The sequence below is a fragment of the Prinia subflava genome, chromosome 1 (genome assembly GCF_021018805.1).
Source record: "Prinia subflava isolate CZ2003 ecotype Zambia chromosome 1, Cam_Psub_1.2, whole genome shotgun sequence".
Classification (NCBI taxonomy): domain Eukaryota; kingdom Metazoa; phylum Chordata; class Aves; order Passeriformes; family Cisticolidae; genus Prinia; species Prinia subflava.
The window spans coordinates 108,606,035-108,627,487 of NC_086247.1; the positions used below are offsets into that span (position 1 = coordinate 108,606,035).

The 21,453-nt window shown below is 43.8% G+C and overlaps 1 protein-coding gene across 7 annotated transcripts in view; it reads left to right on the plus strand.

Moving 5' to 3' along the window:
- The first annotated feature begins 2,050 nt into the window (after positions 1-2,050).
- The window catches only part of LOC134555512 (uncharacterized), a 126,197-nt gene continuing 106,794 nt past the window's right edge, over positions 2,051-21,453 (plus strand). For 3 of the 7 annotated variants that reach the window (XR_010081444.1, XM_063407141.1, XM_063407149.1), the window contains exons 1-2: positions 2,148-2,681; positions 6,312-6,464. Coding sequence is in view for 4 of the 7 variants with exons in the window: in XM_063407141.1 (XP_063263211.1) it covers positions 2,297-2,681; positions 6,312-6,464 (538 nt within the window). In the remaining 3 variants the exon portion in view is untranslated. The other 4 variants (XM_063407167.1, XR_010081445.1, XR_010081446.1 and 1 more) reach the window with 4 other exon arrangements.

Consider the following 21,453-nt stretch of genomic DNA (forward strand, 5'->3'; position numbering starts at 1 on the left):
AAAACCACCAGTCTTGGATCTTCCCCTTCTTGTCCTCAATCCTAAACTGTGTTGTTCTTCCCCTTTTTCATAGAGATGGGATGAGCAGCTTAGCAACTGGCTTTTGCATTGCAATGTGAGTCCTGTTTGCTCCCACTGGGATAGGTTTTTATGAGACTGGGGCCATCCCTGCCCTTTGTAGCAGCCTTCCTCTGACAGTCCTACCAGCACTTACTGGCCCTGCTATTACTGTCTGAAAAAGAAACACAAGTACAGTGCTTTCTGGCCTCCTGACAGACAGAATCAGGCCCTGTGCTCTCCAACTGGCTGTTAAAGCTGTAGCAAATTTCCCCAAGGCCTCACTGCAGCATCCTCAAATTCCTAACTGCACCCCTTCCTCCTCCTGGGAACCACACTGCTCACTGTTCTTTGCTCTTCCTTCCCACACACATCTCTGTTTGGATGGGGAGACTGGAGAAATAGTGACAGCCTTTATAATTGTCAGCACAGTGGATGACCTAACGTGAGCCTTTTCTCCTCTTATGGCCACCTCAAAGCTCACAAGAATCTGAAGTGCCTGCCCATTTGGCAAACCTGGCTGAGCCTGACCAGCCAATCCAGAAGCTGTTTGGGGAATTGGTCTGCAAATCTTGTTTCCTCAGGAAACCATCCTTTATTTAAAACTTTTCTTCATCTGAACAGAAATCTTTCCTCTCCTTTGGCTACTTCTTGGTTTTAAAAGGTCCTTTGGACTGGAAGAAAAAGCATATAATGCCATCCTTAAAGGGTTTAACATCTGTTTAAAACCCCCAAAACTTGAAAAAGTCATCTGCTTCTACTCCTCTTGCTGCTCTCATGTGGGGATGTCAACATGAGACATCCAGCACAGGAACCAGAAGTCAAAGACCCAGAGCCTTTTACAGTCTGTGTTGGCATAAAATGAGAGAGAAGGGATAGAAAAAGGTGGAGAGGGGAGAGGGGAGATGAGGAGGAGGAGGGGAGGAGAGGAGAGGAGAGGAGAGGAGAGGAGAGGAGAGGAGAGGAGAGGAGAGGAGAGGAGAGGAGAGGAGAGGAGAGGAGAGGAGAGGAGAGGAGAGGAGAGGAGAGGAGAGGAGAGGAGAGGAGAGGAGAGGAGAGGAGAGGAGAGGAGAGGAGAGGAGAGGAGAGGAGAGGAGAGGAGAGGAGAGGAGAGGAGAGGAGAGGAGAGGAGAGGAGAGGAGAGGAGAGGAGAGGAGAGGAGAGGAGAGGAGAGGAGAGGAGAGGAGAGGAGAGGAGAGGAGAGGAGAGGAGAGGAGAGGAGAGGAGAGGAGAGGAGAGGGAGAAAATATACTCACGTTAAGAGGAATTCTAGGTGTATTTTTCCAGTCATTTTTCATGCTGAGGTGGCTTCTGAGCAGGTCGTTGTGCATGGTAACTCAGCCAGACCTGTTATAGCAAAAGCTCACTGTGCAGCACGATTTAATTACAAAAAAAAACCATTGTAGGGTTCCTGAGCCTCCCACCACCTCTGCAGTGTGGGAAGTTGTGCAAAACTGGGGGCTGAACTGTCTGCTGTCACACAGTACCCCCATCCCTGGAGTCCACGGTGTCTCTTTTAGTCATCACATAATTTTTCTCTGCTGTGCACCTCACCTCTCTTAAGGCTATGTTGCCTCATGTGTAGGCAGTGCCTGGTGTTTTTGTGGTTGGATACAAGCTGTAGGAATCAGGGAGGGGATGAGTGAGAGGGCTGGGCCCACTCCAGCTGTTTGCCCCTGGCACCACATTCATGTGCTGCTTTGGACTATCTGGCCATGTGCTGCTGTTTCCTAACAGTGGCATTTAGTGCTGGAAGATGTGTGGGCCAAAGCACAATCTCACATTGTTCTGAGAGAACCTTTTAATTTTTTTTTGCCAGCTGACAAAGTGACCTTGCCATCGAGTTGGTAAAATGCCACTCCACTGTTTGAGAACGGAGGAAAATTCTCATTACCAGCTGTAATGAATTTATTCCTGGGTTTACACCTGTGTAAACATGAGGACAAAGAGGCCGGGCTTGGCATGACAGAGGCAGGAGATTTATAGCTGAGAGAAAACTTTAAAAAGATGGTGTTGAGAATAGTATTCTACCTCTGCCTTTGCAGCCAGGATCATTATCTCTTATTGCCATAACTTTGAGGTAGGCTGCTTGTATCTGTGTAGCTGTTTACCTTCCAGATGGCCTACAGGTTCTATACAGAATCAGCATTAAAGTCTGCTAGCATAAGGTATTAGGCAGGGAACATTTGCTTGAAAAAAACCCCCAGCTTCTCAAAATGCATAAATATTCTGTTATGTCATGTTATTAAAATGCAGAGATTGGTCAGTGGATGTTTTTGAGCCACAATCCAGATCGTCAAATGCTTTTTTGCTTAAAAAGGGGGATAGGCTTTTAGAAGATGCCCCTTCTTGCCTAGTTGGTAACATCAGGGCAGGGTCTGCACCAATACCAGATGTTTGGCATCATGCAGGGAGCTGCTCAGGGCTAGAATTTCCGTTTTGCAGAAGCCAGTGGATGGTTTTGACATCTGATATCTTCTGGAAATACCTGGGTTGTTCTTCAGTGAGGGACAAAGACCTGAGGATGACAATGGAACGCCTGGGGGAAGGCTCTTGCCTCAGCCCAGCTTCCCCTCTCTGGGCTGCAACTTTGAAGGCTCTCCCCATGCTTTTTCTCCACCCAGGTAAGTGAGGATATTTTTGCCAGGCCCTCAGTCTTGGGCTGTATTTTGGATTTCTGGAGTGGATTTCTGCTGACTGCCCTGCAGTGTTGATCTTCCGTGTTTAAGACTTTGCTGGGGGGTATGTATTTTTTTTCCAGAAGTCCTGGCAAAACCATTTTATTGTATCTGTCAGCCTCTTGAGAGTGTGGTTAGGATGCATGCACCTGCTCTGTTTCTGAGTGAGCACAGCACAGGATGTGTCCTTCCACCTCTTCTGGCTTTAGTGATCACTGAACACATTTGAACCCAATGGATGAGAGGCCCTGCCCTGGCAGCCAGCAGCACTCATCCACATAGGCTGGGATAACTCAGCAGAGCATTTCACTTCCTGACAAAGCCACTGGGCTTCACCTTGTTTCTTCAAAGAGGGCTCTGATCTCTGATGCAGCACCATAAATCATCATGGCCAGGAAATACCCTTTTGAATCCCACAGTATGATTTTAAAGCTCTGGACTGTATGTGGTCTTTTGGCAAATACCAATTGTACACTTAGAAATGTACACTTACACTGAAGGGCACTTTTCCCCCCAAAAGTGGTCTGGAAAGGAGCAGATTGTCCTTGGACTGTTTGCAGAAGTTGGAGTTCAGCAGCTGTCATTAGTTTGGCTTTTCCCAGCCTCCAGGACTAATGATATCATGGAAGGCAGGAGGGTGATGTGGTTTGGAGGGGCTGGGGCAAGCGGAACAAGGTTTTGAAATTGCTGGCAGTTTAATACTTTCACATCCAAAATATTTCTCTTCTCTCATTTCTTGAATGTATTGTGCTCATTTATTATTTTCTTTGACCAGAAGCCAATAAGCAGCAAGCAACACATATATATTTTGCAGAACAAAATTAAGAAGTGGTTTCTGGTAATAAGACTTGAAGAATTATTAAGGTGCCTGTGTTCACTCTGCATGATAGAAGGAGAGGAATCAATGATGCAATTGCTACTCATAAACAATCCCAAAAAAGCACAAAACTTCCACCCTATAAAAACGAAGTGAAAATTTAAATTTGGTAAACATCTTTGAAGATCTGAAACAAATTACCACAGGAAGCTCAGAATGGAGCAAACTTTGGTTCACTGTCCAGAGATTTTTCTAAAAGACTGAAATTAATGAACTTTGTGCTCCTGAATGTGTTAAAAGATTAGGAACCCTTATCATATGCTACTTGAAGACAATGGAGCTTTTGACTTGGTCAAACAAGGGTCAGACCTAAATAAAGGATTTAGGCTTTCAACGAAGCAGATGTAATGCCCTGCAGATTGTGGGCAAAACACCTCTCTCTAATCAAGCAGATCCTGTTGTCCTGGCAAGAAGCCAAAGCTCATTTCTTCAGGGAATGCATTTTTCTTGCCTTAGGAGAGCAGTCTCCAACTGCAGCTGCCCAGGAGAATATCCAGTTGCAGAAGGCAGAAGAGTCAGTGCCTACTGCAACCATCCCACCACAGTGAATCCACATTCTGTTTCTACCCAATTCATCTGCTGCACACCCTTTTAAACCAGTGCAGGGGGCTACAAAATTTGTCCTTGCACAGACAGGGTACAGCACCACGAGAAGCTCAGAGAATCTGGGCAGGGAATATCCTGGCTGTCTGCCTTTTCCAAAAAGGAGCAAATTCCTTTGCTCTGATACTCCATGCTGGACCCTGATAGTAGTGGGTTATTAATAGCAGCAGGTCACTCTAGGAGAATGTATGAGGAGGGCAATAGGTGTAGCACACATGTTTGCTTGTTGAGGGATGGACAGTTAGTTCACTTCATCTGGGTCTGTCTTTCTGCTTTCACAAGATTTGTCCTCATGAATCTATACACTTGGAACAGGCTGTACCAGCAGTTTCAGTCACTGGGGCTTCAACCTCAAGTTGTGCAAAACTGCAGACATGAACAGTCCAAAACTGTTGTTAGTTATTTGTTAAACCAGCAGAAGAAAAAGCAAGATATGTCACCATCCTGACATCTAGCCTAGTACCTGAGTTTGTCCTGAAGGCAGCCATATATATGTGTGTCTCTGTATCAGAGAATCTAAGTTAATTTAGTTGTTGGGGTGTTTCTTATGCCAAGGATAATAAGCCAAAGGGCTCCACACCCGGCAGTGATTTCATAGAGTATGTAATGGATGTGGATCAAGTTTACAGAAACAGATTTTTATTGTGCTTATCCCTCCTCTGTAATATAATACAGGCCATAAAATCCGTAAAAGGCAAATTCTACATCACCATAGTCTCACCAAAATGAAATTCCCCTGTATAATGGTAGAGTAGCATAGACATGTATTAAAAGTGAATATATCTTTCTGACAGTTAAAAAACAAAGCCCTCCCTCACCTCTCTTTTAATAGCAGTGGCTCTGAAAAAGGCATTAGTTTTACTGCTGTCCTTAAGGCTAAAAGGAGAGCACATGTGACTCTTTGGTCTTTCAAATAAAATGAACTTTATGGCAAAATGTTCTTTCATTGTCTTGCCAGTTGAGTGGCTTCAAGAGTTTGCATAATACATGGAAAGCATAGTACAATAATTGTTCCCCATCCTCAAAAATTCACAGGTTATGAATTAATAGATTTTTTTATGCAGCTGACTGTGGCTATGAGTTTCTCCATGGCTAGGAAAGACTGAAACCAGTGCAGACTGCATGTGTACAGCTTCATTGAATCCAGATTTCCTATTTATCCTTAGCCACAGTTAGTGAAAAATACATCAACCTCAAGTCTAGCACAAAGGGTACCTCAGGGTGGCAGGGTGTAAAGCCCAGATTTATTCTGGGTACCCTTAAATAAAGGGAAATCTAATTGAGATGCCTGGTTCAGGAATATCACCAGAGCTACAATACCTACAGCCAGTATAAGTAAGACCATTCCAGAGGGCAGAGATGGGGATGCATGACCCTACAGGACCTCTTTACCATCTAGGGAGAAGTGAAATAGAGCTCTTAGGTGACCAGTCAGTAAAACAAAGTGCAGGTAATGTGTTGAGTTGACATGTACCAAGGCCTGTGTGTCTGAAAGTGTTTGGGTCATGCCAGAGAGGACTGTGGGGGCAGTGAAGTGTCAGAGTATCTGCTGTTGTATTCCTAGGACTTCTGGGATCTAGGCAGAAGAATGACCTCGCAGCTGGAGGTGGGAAGGAAAAGGGAAAACAGTGAGATAAAGACAGAGGAGCAATTAGGAATAAGAAATGTGAGTAAAGGAGGGAGAAAATTCAAGGAAAGCTAGAACAAAGAAGCTGAAAAGGACTCAACACCATGGTAAGAGGACTTTATAGTGGAGTATATGTCTGCAAACCTGCTCTGAGCAGTGTGTTTGTTCCTCTCTCAGCAGAATGCAGGGGTGCTTCAGTTCCTCACCACTGAGCATCTCTAATGAAGGCTCTTTTGTAGCCTCCCGAACACCTCCCATGGCTAATGCAGGGTACACTAATGTATTCGTAAAGGTTTGCTTAGCAATGAATAGATCTGCCCTAACTTCAAAATACTTCAGTGGCATGTAGCCTCAGGACCCCCTGTATCTTCAACACATCCCTGGTGGCAAGCCAGATTTAACTGCACACAAAGCAATGATGCTTTTCTTCTTTAGGGCACCGCCTCCACACTCTGCTTTCCTTCTCTAGGGCACTGCCTCCACACTCAGCCAGAGGAGCTGCAGCCATCCACAGCACACTGCCCTGATGTGAGCCCACAGCGAGCAGAGGTGTTCTCTTCCCAAGTGAATTTGTCCCCGTGCACCACAGCGTGGGCCAGGTGTCAGCTTCTGCACGGGAAAGGTTTGTATCTGACTGCTCTTCTTTTAAAAGAATGTCACTCTCAGAGAGAATTTCAGAGCCTGGGGGCAAAAGGAAAGGGTTGTTTTGGTTGTTTTGAATTGAGTGTTGGCTCTTTGCATGCAGGGTACTCCACTTAGGTTTCCCACTTGTGGGTTCTCTGCATGCATGCTGGAGTCTTTCAGCAGAGCTCCTGGTAGCAGTGCTACCAGGTAGTAGCACTGTAGTAGCACCTGTACTACCAGGTAGTAGTGGAGTGGGTTAGTGACAACTTTCAGAGGGTTTGAAACTTGACAGAGTATTTCTGTCTCTGAAACAATGAAGTTATGCCTGAAGGGAGGTCCTGAAGACCTGGCAGGTATTCTTGGTACAAAAATTGGACAGAGGTCTCAATTCTACATCTCATCCCGCCATATAAACACAAGTGCTCCATGGAGGATTCCTTTAGGATGGACGCTGTACATGAAGAAGTCGATTTTGCAGGGTGAGATTGACCTCTGCTGCCTCTGAGCACTGTGCATGAATGAGGTGGGAGAGGGAATGGCACTGGGGAAGCTGCAGCCTGTCTGTCCTGGTTGCTGCCCTTGGAGTATAGTTTGGAGCAACCCTATGTAATATCTTGAGCAAGGGGACATGGGAATCTCCTCTTCAGTTCCTTCATTTCTCTGGTGCTGAGATCTGAATCCCAGAGGTCTGAGTATTTGAAGAAACCATTGCCCATTCCCAGCTTCATAAATCCACAAGGTTATTGAACTTGGAAAAACTGCTGATGAGTATCTCTAAAAGGAGGTAGTGGCTCTAGAGTGAGGATTTGCTTAAGCAGAGTGGCTGAGAAAAATCTGAATTTAATCTGAATTAACAAAATATGTGAGTTGAAAGTGGATTATCAATGCCATATAAATGGATGAATTCCTTAAATTCTTCTCTTCAGAATTAAAATTATCCTAATTTGTTTCAGTATAATTATGAAAGGGAATGTTATACAACTCTTTAATGAGATATAACTTACTGACTGTAAAACTTAGCCTGGGTTAATTTTTTTGTGTCTCTCAGTAGGAGTGAGATTGGAATACAGTCTTGGATTCTTTTTTTTTGGCAGGAAGCTAGTATTGTCTTTACTGGGGATTTCAGTAACTGATTCTGGTAATGTAAAAATCATTTTTTATTATGATTGTACTATTTATACATTAGGATATTAAATCTCTGAAAGACCAATTAATTAATCCTCACCATGCCCCTGTGAGGTTGGTAAAGGCTTTGTAGCAGCTTCTCTGTTCATTGCTGTGCCATGTCTGCTTTTTAGCATGGAATACAGCAAGGCAAAGCAGTGCTACGAGATATGGCAGCGAAGATGAGAATCAAATCTTGTTGGACACGTGGGAGGAATTAAGCAAGAAAAAATGTTACTGCCCATCTTAGAATTTGGTCAAGTCACTGTGAGACAATGTCAGGATAGTTTTAGCAGTCAGGGAGTCTGCTTTATGTCTAACCAAATCCACACATGAGGGTGTCACACACACAGTGCACTGTGGTGAGGACCAGCTTAATAGCAGGGTGTAAATATTGTAAAAATAATTGCAAAGATGTAAAAATAATTTATCTCATCTCCCTCTGTTCGACAAGAGTATTTAAATTAAATTCCTTTAAAAAATAAAATAAAGAGGTAAAACCCCTCTGCTGAAAAGATGACTGCTCTCTGGAGGCTTATTCTCCATTGTCATAGCTCGCTCCGTTGGTGTTGCAGTACAAAGTTGTACTCCTCACAGTCACTTCTGTGTACAGGCAGCTTCTTCTCTTCCTCAGAAGACAGTTTATTTTCTACCCAGTGCTAAATCTCATGTTTGTCTTACTTCTCTGAATGAGAACAAGCACTGTGCTTTTGTTCTTCTCATTTTCCAGTGTGTATTTGCTGATCTTCTCTGCATGTATCTGAAAGGTCAGGAAAACAAATCAATATGGAAAAGGACCTCCTGCCCCTTTTAACCTAAACTGTAGGAGGGAGGGAAGGGAAATTGCCGCTTACGTGAAAGGGAGCTTTAAATACACTTGAAAAGAGCACTGTGGGAGTGAGAGTTTGGACAGGTGTTGACAAGACCATTCTCTGCAGTTCACAGGGTGCCTTTATGAACTCACGGTCTCCTCCTGCACAACAGTGCATTCAGACAGATCCAGTGCATTCAGACAGATCCAGATCTCTCAGACATTCAGAGAGCTGAAGCATGTCCCAAGAAAGAGGTACTCAAACAGGGAATGGCCCTCTCATTTCAGCATCACTGACCATGAAGGTCAGGCACAGGGAGCTGGACTGAGACTCACCACATAGTTTGGGGGCTACCAAATGCTGACCTCTGTCTTATACTGCCTGGGTTTTCTTCAGTACCTTCTGGTTATCGCTCTCTTATTTCCATTCCTCAAGGTGACTGGCTCCTTCTTCTGCACGTGACTCCCCATGGACATTCCAGAGCATCAGAGAGAGCCTCCACATCTGCATAGCAACTAGATTCCTGCTGCACCATCACTGGTGCAGTGAGGCCTGTAATTGAGTTCTTGTCTAATGTCTAGCTTGAATACAACAGACAAATTTGCTAATCATGGCCTCTGTCGCCAACTTGCAGCCTTAAACATTCTGCTCAGTGTGTTCCATTAGAAGGGCTCTCCTGGACCCTCCTTGGCAGTCAGTGGAGAGGAGGGGATCTCTCCCTTTACTTTCCAGTGATGAATACTTCTTGATTGCTCATATATGATCTTCATACAAATGCCTTATGATAGGTGCTAACAATTCAGGCCCTAATCTCTGAAATTATTTTAGTGTTTAGTCTAAATACCAGTCTTTGAATCTGGCCTTTATTGATCTATCAGATGCAAGACCCTGCTAAGGTACCTTCTTTTCCTTCCAGCCCCATCCCAGGTGCTTTTTTAAAGAACAGCTGTTCACTTGCTGCTTATTTGGCTTGCTTATTTTGACAAGTACTGGTGCGGAAAAGTAGGTAATTGCTCTACTCTCCTTCCAGCATCAAGGTCAGAAAACAGAGAAATGCAGAGAGCAAAGTGAACCCCCCTTTTAAGGCATGGAATTGGAGTTTCAAAGTGCAGCCATCCAGTCTGGATAAACAGCAACATTTTGCACAGGTATCAGCAGGGTTCTGCAGCCCACACTCCCTGTCTGCTTCGTTCGTGGCCTCTCTATGGTGTTACATTTGCCTTACCGAGTCAGCAGCACCAAACCAACCCTTCCTTTTTGCATTTATCTACATGTATAATCCTCTTGCAGGGGAAAACAACAGTGCCTGTGTGTCTCAAAAAGCTCAGCGTTTGTGCTGCTGAGTGCAGGATGGTCGTGCTCCTTCTGGAGCTGGTAGTGACAGAGCAGAGATACAGAAGCAGGGGACAGAAACAGTGACATAAATGTATTTTACCTCTTCCTGGCGTCATCTGTTGTGCTGCTGAAACTGCTTCATTAAAAGCTTTTTAAGAATACCTTTGCAGCAAAAGCCTTTTGCACAAAAACAGCTGTTGGAAAAAGAACACTCTTTTGCAGATGATAAAAGCAGAAGCTCACATGGTAGATGTTTTTCAGTCTTCACTTTCCTTCCTTGTTTGTGTCCTGCACCAAGCCAAGCCACTTTGGGCCCATTCTGGCTCTTCAATTGACTGCACAATTCCAAAGGCAGAGGCAGGTTGAAGACAGGTGATGCTGGTGTGTTGCACCTTCCATTTTGAAATGTCTTCTGTGGGTAAGCTGCTGACATCTGCTCTAAGTTTGCTGTGCCTCTTGAGACACTGATTTCACACTAAAATCAAACTCTAGGACTGCAGAAGAAGAAACCAAGTGAGGAAACTATTCAGGGTCTTGCGTTTGTTGGGTGAAATTTCCTACACTGAACTACCCAGTGTTGTCAGAAAAGGGAGCCTAAGATTTATTCCCTCAGAAATGAAAACTGAAACTGGTCCATTAGACTGAGCAGAGAGCAATTTACCTGCAGATGCCTTTACTCTGAATGAGAACACAGACACTTCACTAGGCAGAAGCAATAGACTTTGAGATAAAATGGGACCGTGAATTTGGCTTCCTGTGCAGCTCCAGGCAGCTCTGGTCTTCTTTCAGGTCTCTGGAATACTTCAAAAAGCTGATACTAGAGAATTATTAACACAAAGGCCTCTTACATTGCTGGGTCACAGACACCTTAATGAGCCCTCCCTATGGAGGGGGGCCAGATTTTGATCCCAGTGGTGTAAACCTGGAGTAGTGGATTTTAGTGAATTTCAGTGGAAGTCCTCTAGAATAATCCATGTATAATGAAAATGAAACATTTTTAAAGCAATACATTTTTATACTGCTTAGCTGCCCCATCCTTCAGCCTTAACATTTTCTTTTGGTTTCTCATGTTGATTTGATATTGCAGGGCAAGGAGATATCTAATTAATCACTATTCACACTCTTACAGGAGTTTCCTTCTTGCAGTCCAATGTACCTCAGAAAATGACATGGAGCAGCTCAGAATCCCTCTGAGGTGACAGTATGGTCACCCATCTGTACCTTGCCTGGAAGCATTTTGCAGACCTTTTGAGTCTTAGCTGCTCAAAACATCATAAAATTGTGTTTTGCCTGAGCTTCTGATCATCTTTATCTCTCAGTGGAGTCGGCAGTAGCAAAGCAGCAATCTCCCCTGGGACTCCTTACCTAATGCACGCTCTAAGTGATCAAGACACGCTGCCTACCTTCTCATCCACAAAAAGAGAAGTATGTGGCTAACCAAGACTTAGCGATGAAAGGCAGAGCAAAAGGCTGTAGTGAAGCGGACTGAGGACAGTAAAAACAGATAATTAACATGTGAAAGTTAATTGTTGAAGGCATTACTTGGGGACAGAGCTGTTTCATGCAGATACAAGCTTGGCTGTTTGCTGGGATGTAGCAGGGTACACCAAGCACCATGGTCTCACAGTCTTCACACCACAGCTACGCGTTTATTCTGACAATCAGATAACTCTGCTGGCAGTTACTGCCACCACTCCATGAAGTTTATCTTGTACCATGTGCTGAAGTGCCTGTGCTGTGGCACAGCCCTGAGGCCAGCACCTCAAATCTTGTGTTCAGTTCTGGGCCCCTCACTACAAGAAAGACACTGAGGTGCTGCAGTGTGTCCAGAGATGGGCAATGGAGCTGGAGAAGGGTCTGGAGCACTGGTCTGATGAGGAGTGGCTGAGGGAGCTGGGATTGTTCAGCCTGGAGAAAAGGAAGCTCAAGGGAGGCCTTGTCATGCTCTACAACTTCCTGAAAGGAGGGTGTAGTCAGGAGGGAGTTGGCCTCTTGTCCCAAGTACCAAGCAACGGGAAAAGAGAAAATAGCATCAAGTTGCACCAGGGAATGTTTAAATTGGATATTTGGAAAAATTTCTTCATTGAAAGAGTTGTAAAGCTTTGGAACAGGCTGCCCAGGGAAGTGGATGAGTCATCACCCCTGCAGGTATTTAAAAGATGCGTAGATGGGGACATGATGGACCTGACAGTGTTAGGTTAACGGCTGGACTCAATCTTAGAGGTCTTTTCTAAATAAAATGATCCTGTGATTCATCTTTCCTCTCCTGCTATTTTAACTCGGACTCTGCTGAAAATTTGGCACCATGTTCCAGAAGCTAATCAAGCCCTTGTCTACTCTACTTTGCTCATTATTTTCCTTTAGAGAAATGCAATGAAGAGCAACCCACCAGGGAAAATGTTGTAAAATTATGGTGAAATCTCATGCAATGTGAGCCTGCAGAATTGAGATTTTGATACCTGCAATGGTTTTGATTTTAAGGCTTTACCTTAAATCACGAACAGTATATTCTGTGTGTATGCATAACACAATAGGGTTTTTTCTGCACACAGATTCATACATATAATGAGACAGAGCAAGCTGTCTGTAAATTTGGATTCAGGAAACAGATGTGCCTGTATCTTGCAGTGTCTTCGGCTCTCTAAAGGAAACAAACTGCACAGATCAAGAAGATAAATTACTTTAAAAGTGGATCTCCATTACTCCTGAAGAAGGCAGGAACCTATAGTAGACATTTGCTCTGAAATTCTACATGGTGGTTTCTAATCTGCAATATAATTGCACTTGCTTATGTCATAACAGAGAATCCTGAAAATTTTACAGGTGGCCAATAGACCTCATAAGTGAACCTCAGCCTTCTCCTGTGAAATCCTTGAAATGGTGAGACCCATGCAGCACCACCATGCCTTGGGGTCAGACTCCTTCACAGAGCAGAACTGACAAAGCTCTGGGTAGCCTCTTGGAGAGTATGGAAAAGGCCTTTCATGGTTGACTGGACTTTTAAATTCCTGAAACCATCAGAGGTTTCTGAAACAAATCTAACCATTGTTGGTACACTTGTCCATGTATTTGCTTACATTGGAGAGGTAAACTAGGACCTTTTTGAGAGAGAGCATCTATAACCATATGACTCCTGTAGTGCTGGGTGATCTTGTGGGTCAGTCCTTCATCCAGCAGTAGGGATAGATAGCAGGGGAAGGGCACAGGCTAGAGCAGCAGATAGATCCATCAACTCTGATGCTAAATTTTCATTTTGGCTGAGCTAGTGCCCTTGGAAAACACTAAAATCTCAAAAAGTAATACAGAACAGCACTTAGCTTCTTTAATATGTGAGTTATGTTGGGTACCACCTTCATTCTCACTCTGCATTAATAGTAGTAGTAATAATAAGAGCAACAATAACAGTAACAACAACAATAATAACAATAGTAATAATACTCTGAAAACCTAGTTGGTGTCCTTCATTGTGAGTTAGAACAACAATAGGTGACATCTGTTTTTTGTTTTTTTCCTTTTCCTGTTCCAAGAGCTGTTTGTAAATCTTACTAGGGGAGTAGCCTGAACCCTTGAGAGGAGAAATTGTCTTTGCCTGTTCTTAAGCAACCTCTCTGACTAATCCAAGGCCTCACCTAAAGTAGCCCTTGGGGTGTCTTCTGGATGGTGGAGAGTTAGTAAAAGGTAGTGAGAAGTGGAGGAGCCTCTGAAAAACTAACATGCTTCAGACCCAACACTATGAGTGGTTTCATGTGGTCTAGGGGTTTATCCCTCTGTCAGGTGCAGAGCCTGACAGTGGAGAGAGAGGTTGTGTCACTACAAATTACACCATGGATGTCTTTGCTGTCATTACTGCCTATAATTTATGTCACAGCACAGCCTTATAGCTAATTTTTCCTCCTCCTTCTATTATATAGGCCCGTTTCTGTCTGCAGGCTAGTCAGGCAGTGAGCTTTTCAGTGATGACAGGAGGCCACAGAATTACTGAAGGCAGCAGAGTTTTTGGCTTGGGGACGCGTCTGAAGGCTAAAGGGAAAATGAGGCCGGTGCCACTCTCTGCCTCAGCTTCACTCAGGCTGGAGTCTTGGCGGTCTGAGTGTGTCCCAGGGACTCTGAAGAAAGCAGGCATGAAGAAACCTGGAAGGGATTATAAAGTAAGTCTGTGTATGGTCACTCAGCAGTATTAGGATCTGTCTCACTCCAGGTACTGAGGTCAAATGCATGGGAATGAAGTGCTAGTGTGATTGAGCTTGGGTTGGCAAAAGCTAGCCAGCACTGACAGGAACAGCCATAGAAACAACCAGCAGGGTCCTGCTGCACAAGGTGTCTGTGGCAGGGCAGCCTAGCACCTCTGCCATCAAGAGGTGATGGAGCCAGAGCGTGTCACCAGCAGAGCTGTCACCCAGCACAGCCTGATCCCTAGAGGAGAGTCCACTGCCACTGAGGAGCGCTCAGTCAGTGGCTGTGTCTGCTGGGAGCTGTGAAGGATCAGGAGCTGGGTACACGTGGAGCAATTTGAAGCATCTGGAATGCTGCTCTGGGCTCTTCAGAAGAGAAAACACCACTGCTAATGTCGGTGTTGGGGCTACACATAACCTAGCTTTGGAAGAAATCCCAGCAGTTTTGCTGGTCGATCATTTCTTCGGGACTGGGAGAAAAGCATGAATTAGACTTAGAGGTTTCATTTTCTAGCTATAGCTTTGATTTGCTCTGACTTCATGTGGACAACAAAATCTGTTAAGTGTCACATCTTGTAACCTACTTACTTGGTCAGACAAACAGTGCCATACAAACTTTGAGGATAGAAAAGCTTGATTTTTTAATGAAACTGCTTTGATGGCCTGATTATTACACACTTTACTTGATTTGGGTATCCCACTCCTTGAAACCTGAACATGTGCTTCGAAATGATGGCGGAGATTCTGTCTTTTAAAACATCTGCTCTGAACTTTACTGACAACACAAATTCCCCCATCCCAGTCTAATTCAGACTGCGGCAGTTGCTTTTCAATCACACCAGCAAATGCAGAAGCAGAATGGGATCCTGATAATTAAATCTCTGTAAGGCATTCCTTACCCTCCACGACTTAAGGGAAGAGGCTGTAAACACTGCATGCTAAACTCCTTGTTATGCTGGCTCAGAAAGTGTGGGCTGTGAAACCAATAATTTTCTTCTGTGGCACTGAGGACTAAATTTTACTCTGACACTGGAAAAACAGTGCAGCTCTAGATTTACATGAGTGAGGTTATGTTCTGTCTGAGACCTTTGTAGTTGCATAAATTGGGTAAGATGTGGGAAGAACTACTTTTGAGTGGAAGGGGATCAGCTTACCTTAATTCTGAATGTGGGCTGAGGCTAAAAGGTACAGTGATCAATTCCTAGTACTGCAGAATAAGCTAAGAAGAGGAGATGTCCTCCTCATTTCTGTACTACATAGGAAAGAAACAAATAAAGGCAGCTCCCAAGAAAATGACTTTTTGCCTAAACTTTACCAATCCCTTAATAAAAGAAAAGCATATGGTGAGTTGATAAATACAAAGCAAAAATTCTTTGGGAAAGAGGAAAGAACTGGAGTTATTGACACTGTTTTCCAGCTTCTGGATGTACTCAGGCTGAGGTTCCTGGAACACTTGTGTTATGGTATTTCAGCAGTCAAGTAATATCATCCCAATGACGTGGTGTGACAGGCCTCTTATCACACACAAGCTATGTGTGTTGTCTGCAGAACTGTGCTTATCGAGTGTCTCACAATAGATGCTGGCACAGGGGTGCCAGGTTCTCTGTCCTTAGGAGTAAAGCAATATTAATCCCACAAAAGGCCTTACACGAACCCTACAAGTTGGTCAAAACTGGTTTGCTTGGAGTAGCTGCTACTTGTTTTGACTTGCTTGGGTTTTGTTTTTAATTCCTATTCCTGTTCCAACATGACTTGCAGAAGTTGCCTAGAAACCATCTCACGTCAGCTCACTCATCCAGGACACACAGCTCCCCATATGCAGGCAAAGAGATAAGCTTAACTTCCTTATTTTTTAAAGAAATGCAATTAACCCCCCTTTTCCTCCTCCCATGGATGTGATATCTGAGAACTTGGTAACAAAAACCCAACATCACCGAGGCAGAGAAGTCTGGCACATATTACATGGGAAAGTGTGAATGGAGGAGGTTGTCTTGAGGTGCTGGCAGAGTCAGAGCCACGTTTGTCCCCACTAGAAGGTCCAGCAGCTTCTAGGGGACCCTTCACTGCTTCTGGTGACACAAAACAGCCGTGGACTTTGACACTTTTGCCTCCTGGCATGTAAAAATGCCAGTTATTTCCACTGCTCTGTGTTCTGTCCAAAATATCCTCTTGGCTCTCCCTGCATCAGTTGTGACCCACTGCTCTTGTGAAGCCAGTACATGTTAGGGAGCCAGAAGATTGATGGAGTTTCTTGTGTTATCCAGAATAAAATACTTTGCATGTGATAAATCCAGAGAAGCTGATAGCACTAAGCACAAATCTGGTGGTGAAAACATCCTGTGCAAATAGAGCCTGGAAAATAAAGGGCTTGTCTAGGCACCAGCTAGCCTGAAAGAATTTGGGTCTTGAATCAAATCCCAAAGGTTTTATTAGGCTCTCTGGGAAAATACAAAACCAAAAAAATAATTTTGGGTTGACCCGTAGCACTTTATTTGGAAAATATTTATTTTGGGGTGCCTAGCCTTTCCTTATACTTTAACTTGGGATGCTTTTCAAATGAAAAATGCCATTTCAGACAGAAATGTTGAAAGGAATTAAATACTTCTCAAGTTGAAAATTAATGTTTCAACACTGGGGGGAAAAAAGGCACATTTTGTGGGACTTGAAACAATTAAATTTTAATTGAATTTCCTAATGCTTCTTGTCTTCCCGAAACTGCACTTTCTGGTAAGATTTGCTATGAGTTGGCTGCGTTTAATGTGTATGCAGGTAGAAGCAGAGGTTTTAAGGACAAGTGTGAACATCTGCAGAACAGGAGGGCCTGTATTGCAACTTCCAAACAGAATTCACTGCCAATTTTAACCTGTACCCCCTCACTCCTTCCTCTCTCCCTTACTGCCTCTCTCCTGCTGTTCTTGCTTTTTTGATGAAGTGTTTTAACCTGTTCCCCATGCAATGAGCTTTCCCAGGAGCACCTCCTGGGGCTGATGGATGTGGCTTGTGCTCCCACACCATTCAGCTCCGGGGGCCACACCCAGATATGGTTTGTATAAAGGAGACTAGCACAGAAAATACTAAAATTGTGCTGCACTTGTGGTGTTGTGGAGAGGGGTGGGGATGGAGGCCTGAGCTCCCCAGGGTCAGAGCCTGCTATGCCTGGGGAAAACAAGGAGAGAGCCCCTCACTCACCATTCAGGCAGTGGAGGCAGGACCCTCCAAGCTGACAGAAGCTGGACAACATGTTCAAAGTAGCAAATGGTTAAAAAAGTGTGAATGGCTATTGACCAACTAATTGACTGGCCTTCAGGTTTTAAGCCATCTTCTCTGCTTGCCAGGCAGTAGTCTGGATCTATTAGCACCAGGATGGTATGCAAAGCTTTCATTTAGAGATGCTGGCTAAGATGGCATGGCTGGGGATTTCTGAAAGCCTTGGCAGCTTGAGTGGTCTGCAGTAGTAAGGGTGAGTAGAAAGGTGAGTGCTTGGATATGGTGTGGATTGTTTATCTGAGTTCTGATCCTATTTCCCCAAGAATTTTATCAGGTGTTAGGGTCAGGAGGAATGGGGACTAAGACAGCTTTGTTAGATCTTAGTGTTTATCTGTGACTCAGAAACCATGGGTAGAGTTTAATCGCTGCAGGGTAACAGTGTTCACTTGGTTCTCCAGGTGCACCCAAAATGCAAAAGGCTGGTTCTCACCAGTCCCAGAGCTCGTGGGCAGCCCTTTATGAGGACGGTAGAGAAGGTCTTTCTCGATGAATGCTTTAGGGAGCACGTTGTACTGGACTCTGAAATGTGAGAGATCATCTGTTTATACCCTCCTCTCCTCTCAGAGTGATAATGAGCTATATGAGTACCTGACTGAGGCCTCTGAGCTTTCATTTGTGGCTAATGATTGTTCCCACCTTTCACAGGGTAACGTGAGCTCTGGAGAGACACATGGGATTTACAGGCATGGTAGAGGTCAGCCAGGAAGACACTGCTGTTTGGAAGAGGGATGCTAAATCCCCTTACAGATTTAAATGCACACATTGCTCCTGGAAAGCCATTTTGTAAGTCTTGAATATTGAACTAAGGAAATATTTATAATAAAACAAATAATTTCCTGGAAATTAGGGCAAATTGTGGACCTTTATCTGAAATTATGCAGAATATCATTGTTCTGATGATCTAATAGACTGAAGACAACTTCTAACTGCAGTGCTAATGGCACTGCTACCACTGAATAACAGCTCAGCTCCTCTGAGCTCAATGAATCTAGAGTTGTTTAAGATGAAGTGTTTATTTCAGCAATTCAAGGATGAAAAGCATTCTAGGGAACACTTGAAAGAAATCTTTGTATGTTGCTGCAAAAATTATACAGATTAAACCTATTGAAAAAATCCTAACTTTGCCCCGAAAAAAAACCAAACCAAACCAAACCAAACCAAACCAAACCAAACCAAACCAAACCAAACAAAAAAACCAACAAAACAAACAAACAAACAAACAACAAAAAAAAAGGCAAAAAACAAAAAACAAAACAAAACAAACCCCCAAAAAACAAAAAAACCAAAAAAAACCCCAAAAAAACCCAAAAAAAACCCAGATCTGGAGCAATAGGTGATCAAGTCCCCTCTTGTATGGTTGTGTGGCTCCAACATAAACATGTGGTGTCCTGTTCTCCCTCTATTGCCACTGGAGAAAACTTGGGAAGCTAATTTAGACTTGGTGCAAGTGAAGCTAATAATCCTCAGGGACTCAGAGTGCTCTCGGGTTGCCACAGTGCTCTGACCACGGGCCATGGCACACTACCGTCCAGTTGCCAACACAGCATTGCTGCTGGGAGCTGGGCACAAACTCTCAGGCAGCTGTGGAAATGACTGATCTGATGGGTGGATCCTGCCAGTAATCTATAACCTTATATAGATTTATGTAAACCTTTATAAATCATTACCAGCTTATCTTAGTTACAAGCTGATGTCTTCAAATACAGTTTGGGAACATGAGGGTTTCCTTTCTAACTGTACAGGAATGTTGAACAGAGGACTGGGAGAAGGTTAAGCATCGTAGAGACCAAGACTTTACTTTTAACACAAAGCATTGTCGTAAATCTCCTGAAAATTCACTTGACACTCAACGTGCCGCAGGTTTTTGGAAATGTGAATGCATTAATCATAGGTAAGGAGATGGAGCTGCAGTGTGCAGCAGAAAGAGGGAACTGGTATCTGAAGATCAAGGCGTGGCTGGTTCTTCCTCAGTACAAACAGCAGTCCCTTATGGCTGTGTTCTCTGTGGTTTCAGTTCCCTTCCAGTTATGTCCCCCTATCTTGGTTATGCATGCTACATAAAGAGTCTCCAATAGAAATTAATCAAGTTTACAAGACAGAGTTGAACCCTGGATGAACAAGTTCTCCTTGACAACAGCCAATAAATGGAAGAGCCACAAAACTAAGATGGGAAGCTAATTGCAGTCCCTGGAATCTGCCACTCTGCTTTTTTAGAAGGAAAATGCATTATATTCCAGAAATGTAGTAAAACGAGTACTGTTTTGGTTTGATAGAGCTGTGGTATATTTGTATATCCAAACCAGACCTTTGCTACTGAATCTCTGAATGCTGGGGCTATTAGGTCATGCTGTTATCATTTCTAAATAAGCAATCAGCTAATTAAGTTCTTTGGTAAAAATTCACATGCGCCTTTTGCTGTGTCTCACAGCTTCCCCTACAGCAGTAGTTAAAAGTTGTAGTTGCTTTTTTGTCTTGTTTTGCTTGGATGGAGCACTCTGGTTGCTATCAAAGGAGCAAAGTTCAGAGCAATCACAATGCAAAACTCAAGAGCTAAAAATAAAGAACAGGTTAAATGCTCAACACAAAATTGGGCACAATAACCACTGAAGTCAAATGCAGCTCAGCTCCAGTTCTTGCCCGTGTCTGTCTGCAGGAACTCTTGTATCAGGCTTAGTGGCCATAAACTGTACAGTCAGATTTGAATTTAATAAACCTTCAGCAATATGTTTCACAAAACTCTGACTAAACATATCCTCCCATGCTGTTGCAGCAGCTGTTTCCTGTGTCTCCCAACCCTACAAAAGCAACCTGAGTAAGGTGTCTGGTTTCTTGGACTCAGCAACCTAGCCATAAATCCTTAGCTGTCATTCCTGTGCTGAAAGCTGTCAAGGGGCTGCTAGAGGAAAAAAATTATCCATAGCTTCAGCCTTGCCTTCAGTCTAGACATATTCTCCTTACCTGGCATGTTGTGGAAGTGAGAAGGTATTCTGGAGTATTCACTGATGCTCCATCTGGGAATGATGATAAATAGAAAATATTTGAGAACTGAAACTCAGCTCACAGCCCCTAAGTGCACCAGAGCAGCTCAGCACCTGCAGCCTCAGAAGCTGGGCTGGAAGATAAGTCAATTTTTTCATACACTCTGTAAGGTTGTTAGCAGCCTCCTCATTATGGGAGATAGTTTAGGTAGTGAAATAAAATGCAGGAATCCAGGCTCTAATGAACAGTGCGACAGATCCGTGGACGGGATAAACTAGGGTGGATAAATTGTAGCTACAGCATCTGGGAGCAGAGGAGGAAATAACAAATGTACGGCCGTGGACTGAAGTGAGGTCTGTACTTAGATGAAACATATTCCTTAGCAATATCAGGGCTGCTGTTGTGGACTCTAAATGGGTTCCTGTGATGAGCCCGATCTTTGATGGTATTGGATTAACATCACTGCTCATTCCAGCTTATTATGTGTCCTGCAGTACCTGTCATGTCTCTGCCATCTACTGCAAGTAATGACTCCAGCAATTATGAAGGCTTTGTACGCCTGCAGATCAGAAATACTACCTCACACAGGGCAGACTTTCCTCCTCTCAGCACTGCAGATTCTTACTCCACATAGTGATTTGGCTCTTTTTGTCTCCCTTTTCCTCTGCACCCGCTAGTTTGTGAAACAGCAGAAGCTTTACAGAAAAGAAAAGAAAAGGAAAAAAAAAAAAAAAAAAAAAAAAAAAAAAAAAAAAAAAAAAAAAAAAAAAACAACTTTCTCTCCTATACTTCCCATTTTTCTACCCAACCCTTCTCTTTCTCTCTGGAGACAGAGGAGTTTGGTATCAAACATGCAAGTTCTGCCTCGCCAAGGGTCTGATCAAAAATGCACTAAAATCAATGGAAAAATTCCTGTGGATTTGGCTGTCCTCTAGATTATTTCCAGCCCCCCTCTGGCTACGGCCCTTTGACTGTACGGGCATGCGGGGTGGCTGTGGGAGCTCAAAGGGGAGGATTTTCAGCAAAGCAGCCCACAAAAGGGAGTCTTGTCTCCTTTTGCAAAGCATGAGGCTCTTGAGGTTTCCACTTGGTCCAAATCTGCAATTCATCTGCTTTCTCATGCTCCACTCACACTGTAACACGCCACCAGCCAGGCACTGTGCTGAGTGCGAGGCAGTCGAGGAGAAGTTTTTCCTTGCTGCCCCTTTTTCCTCTCATTTTTGGTTATTGCTCCCTTGTCCCCCTCAACCCTCCTTTC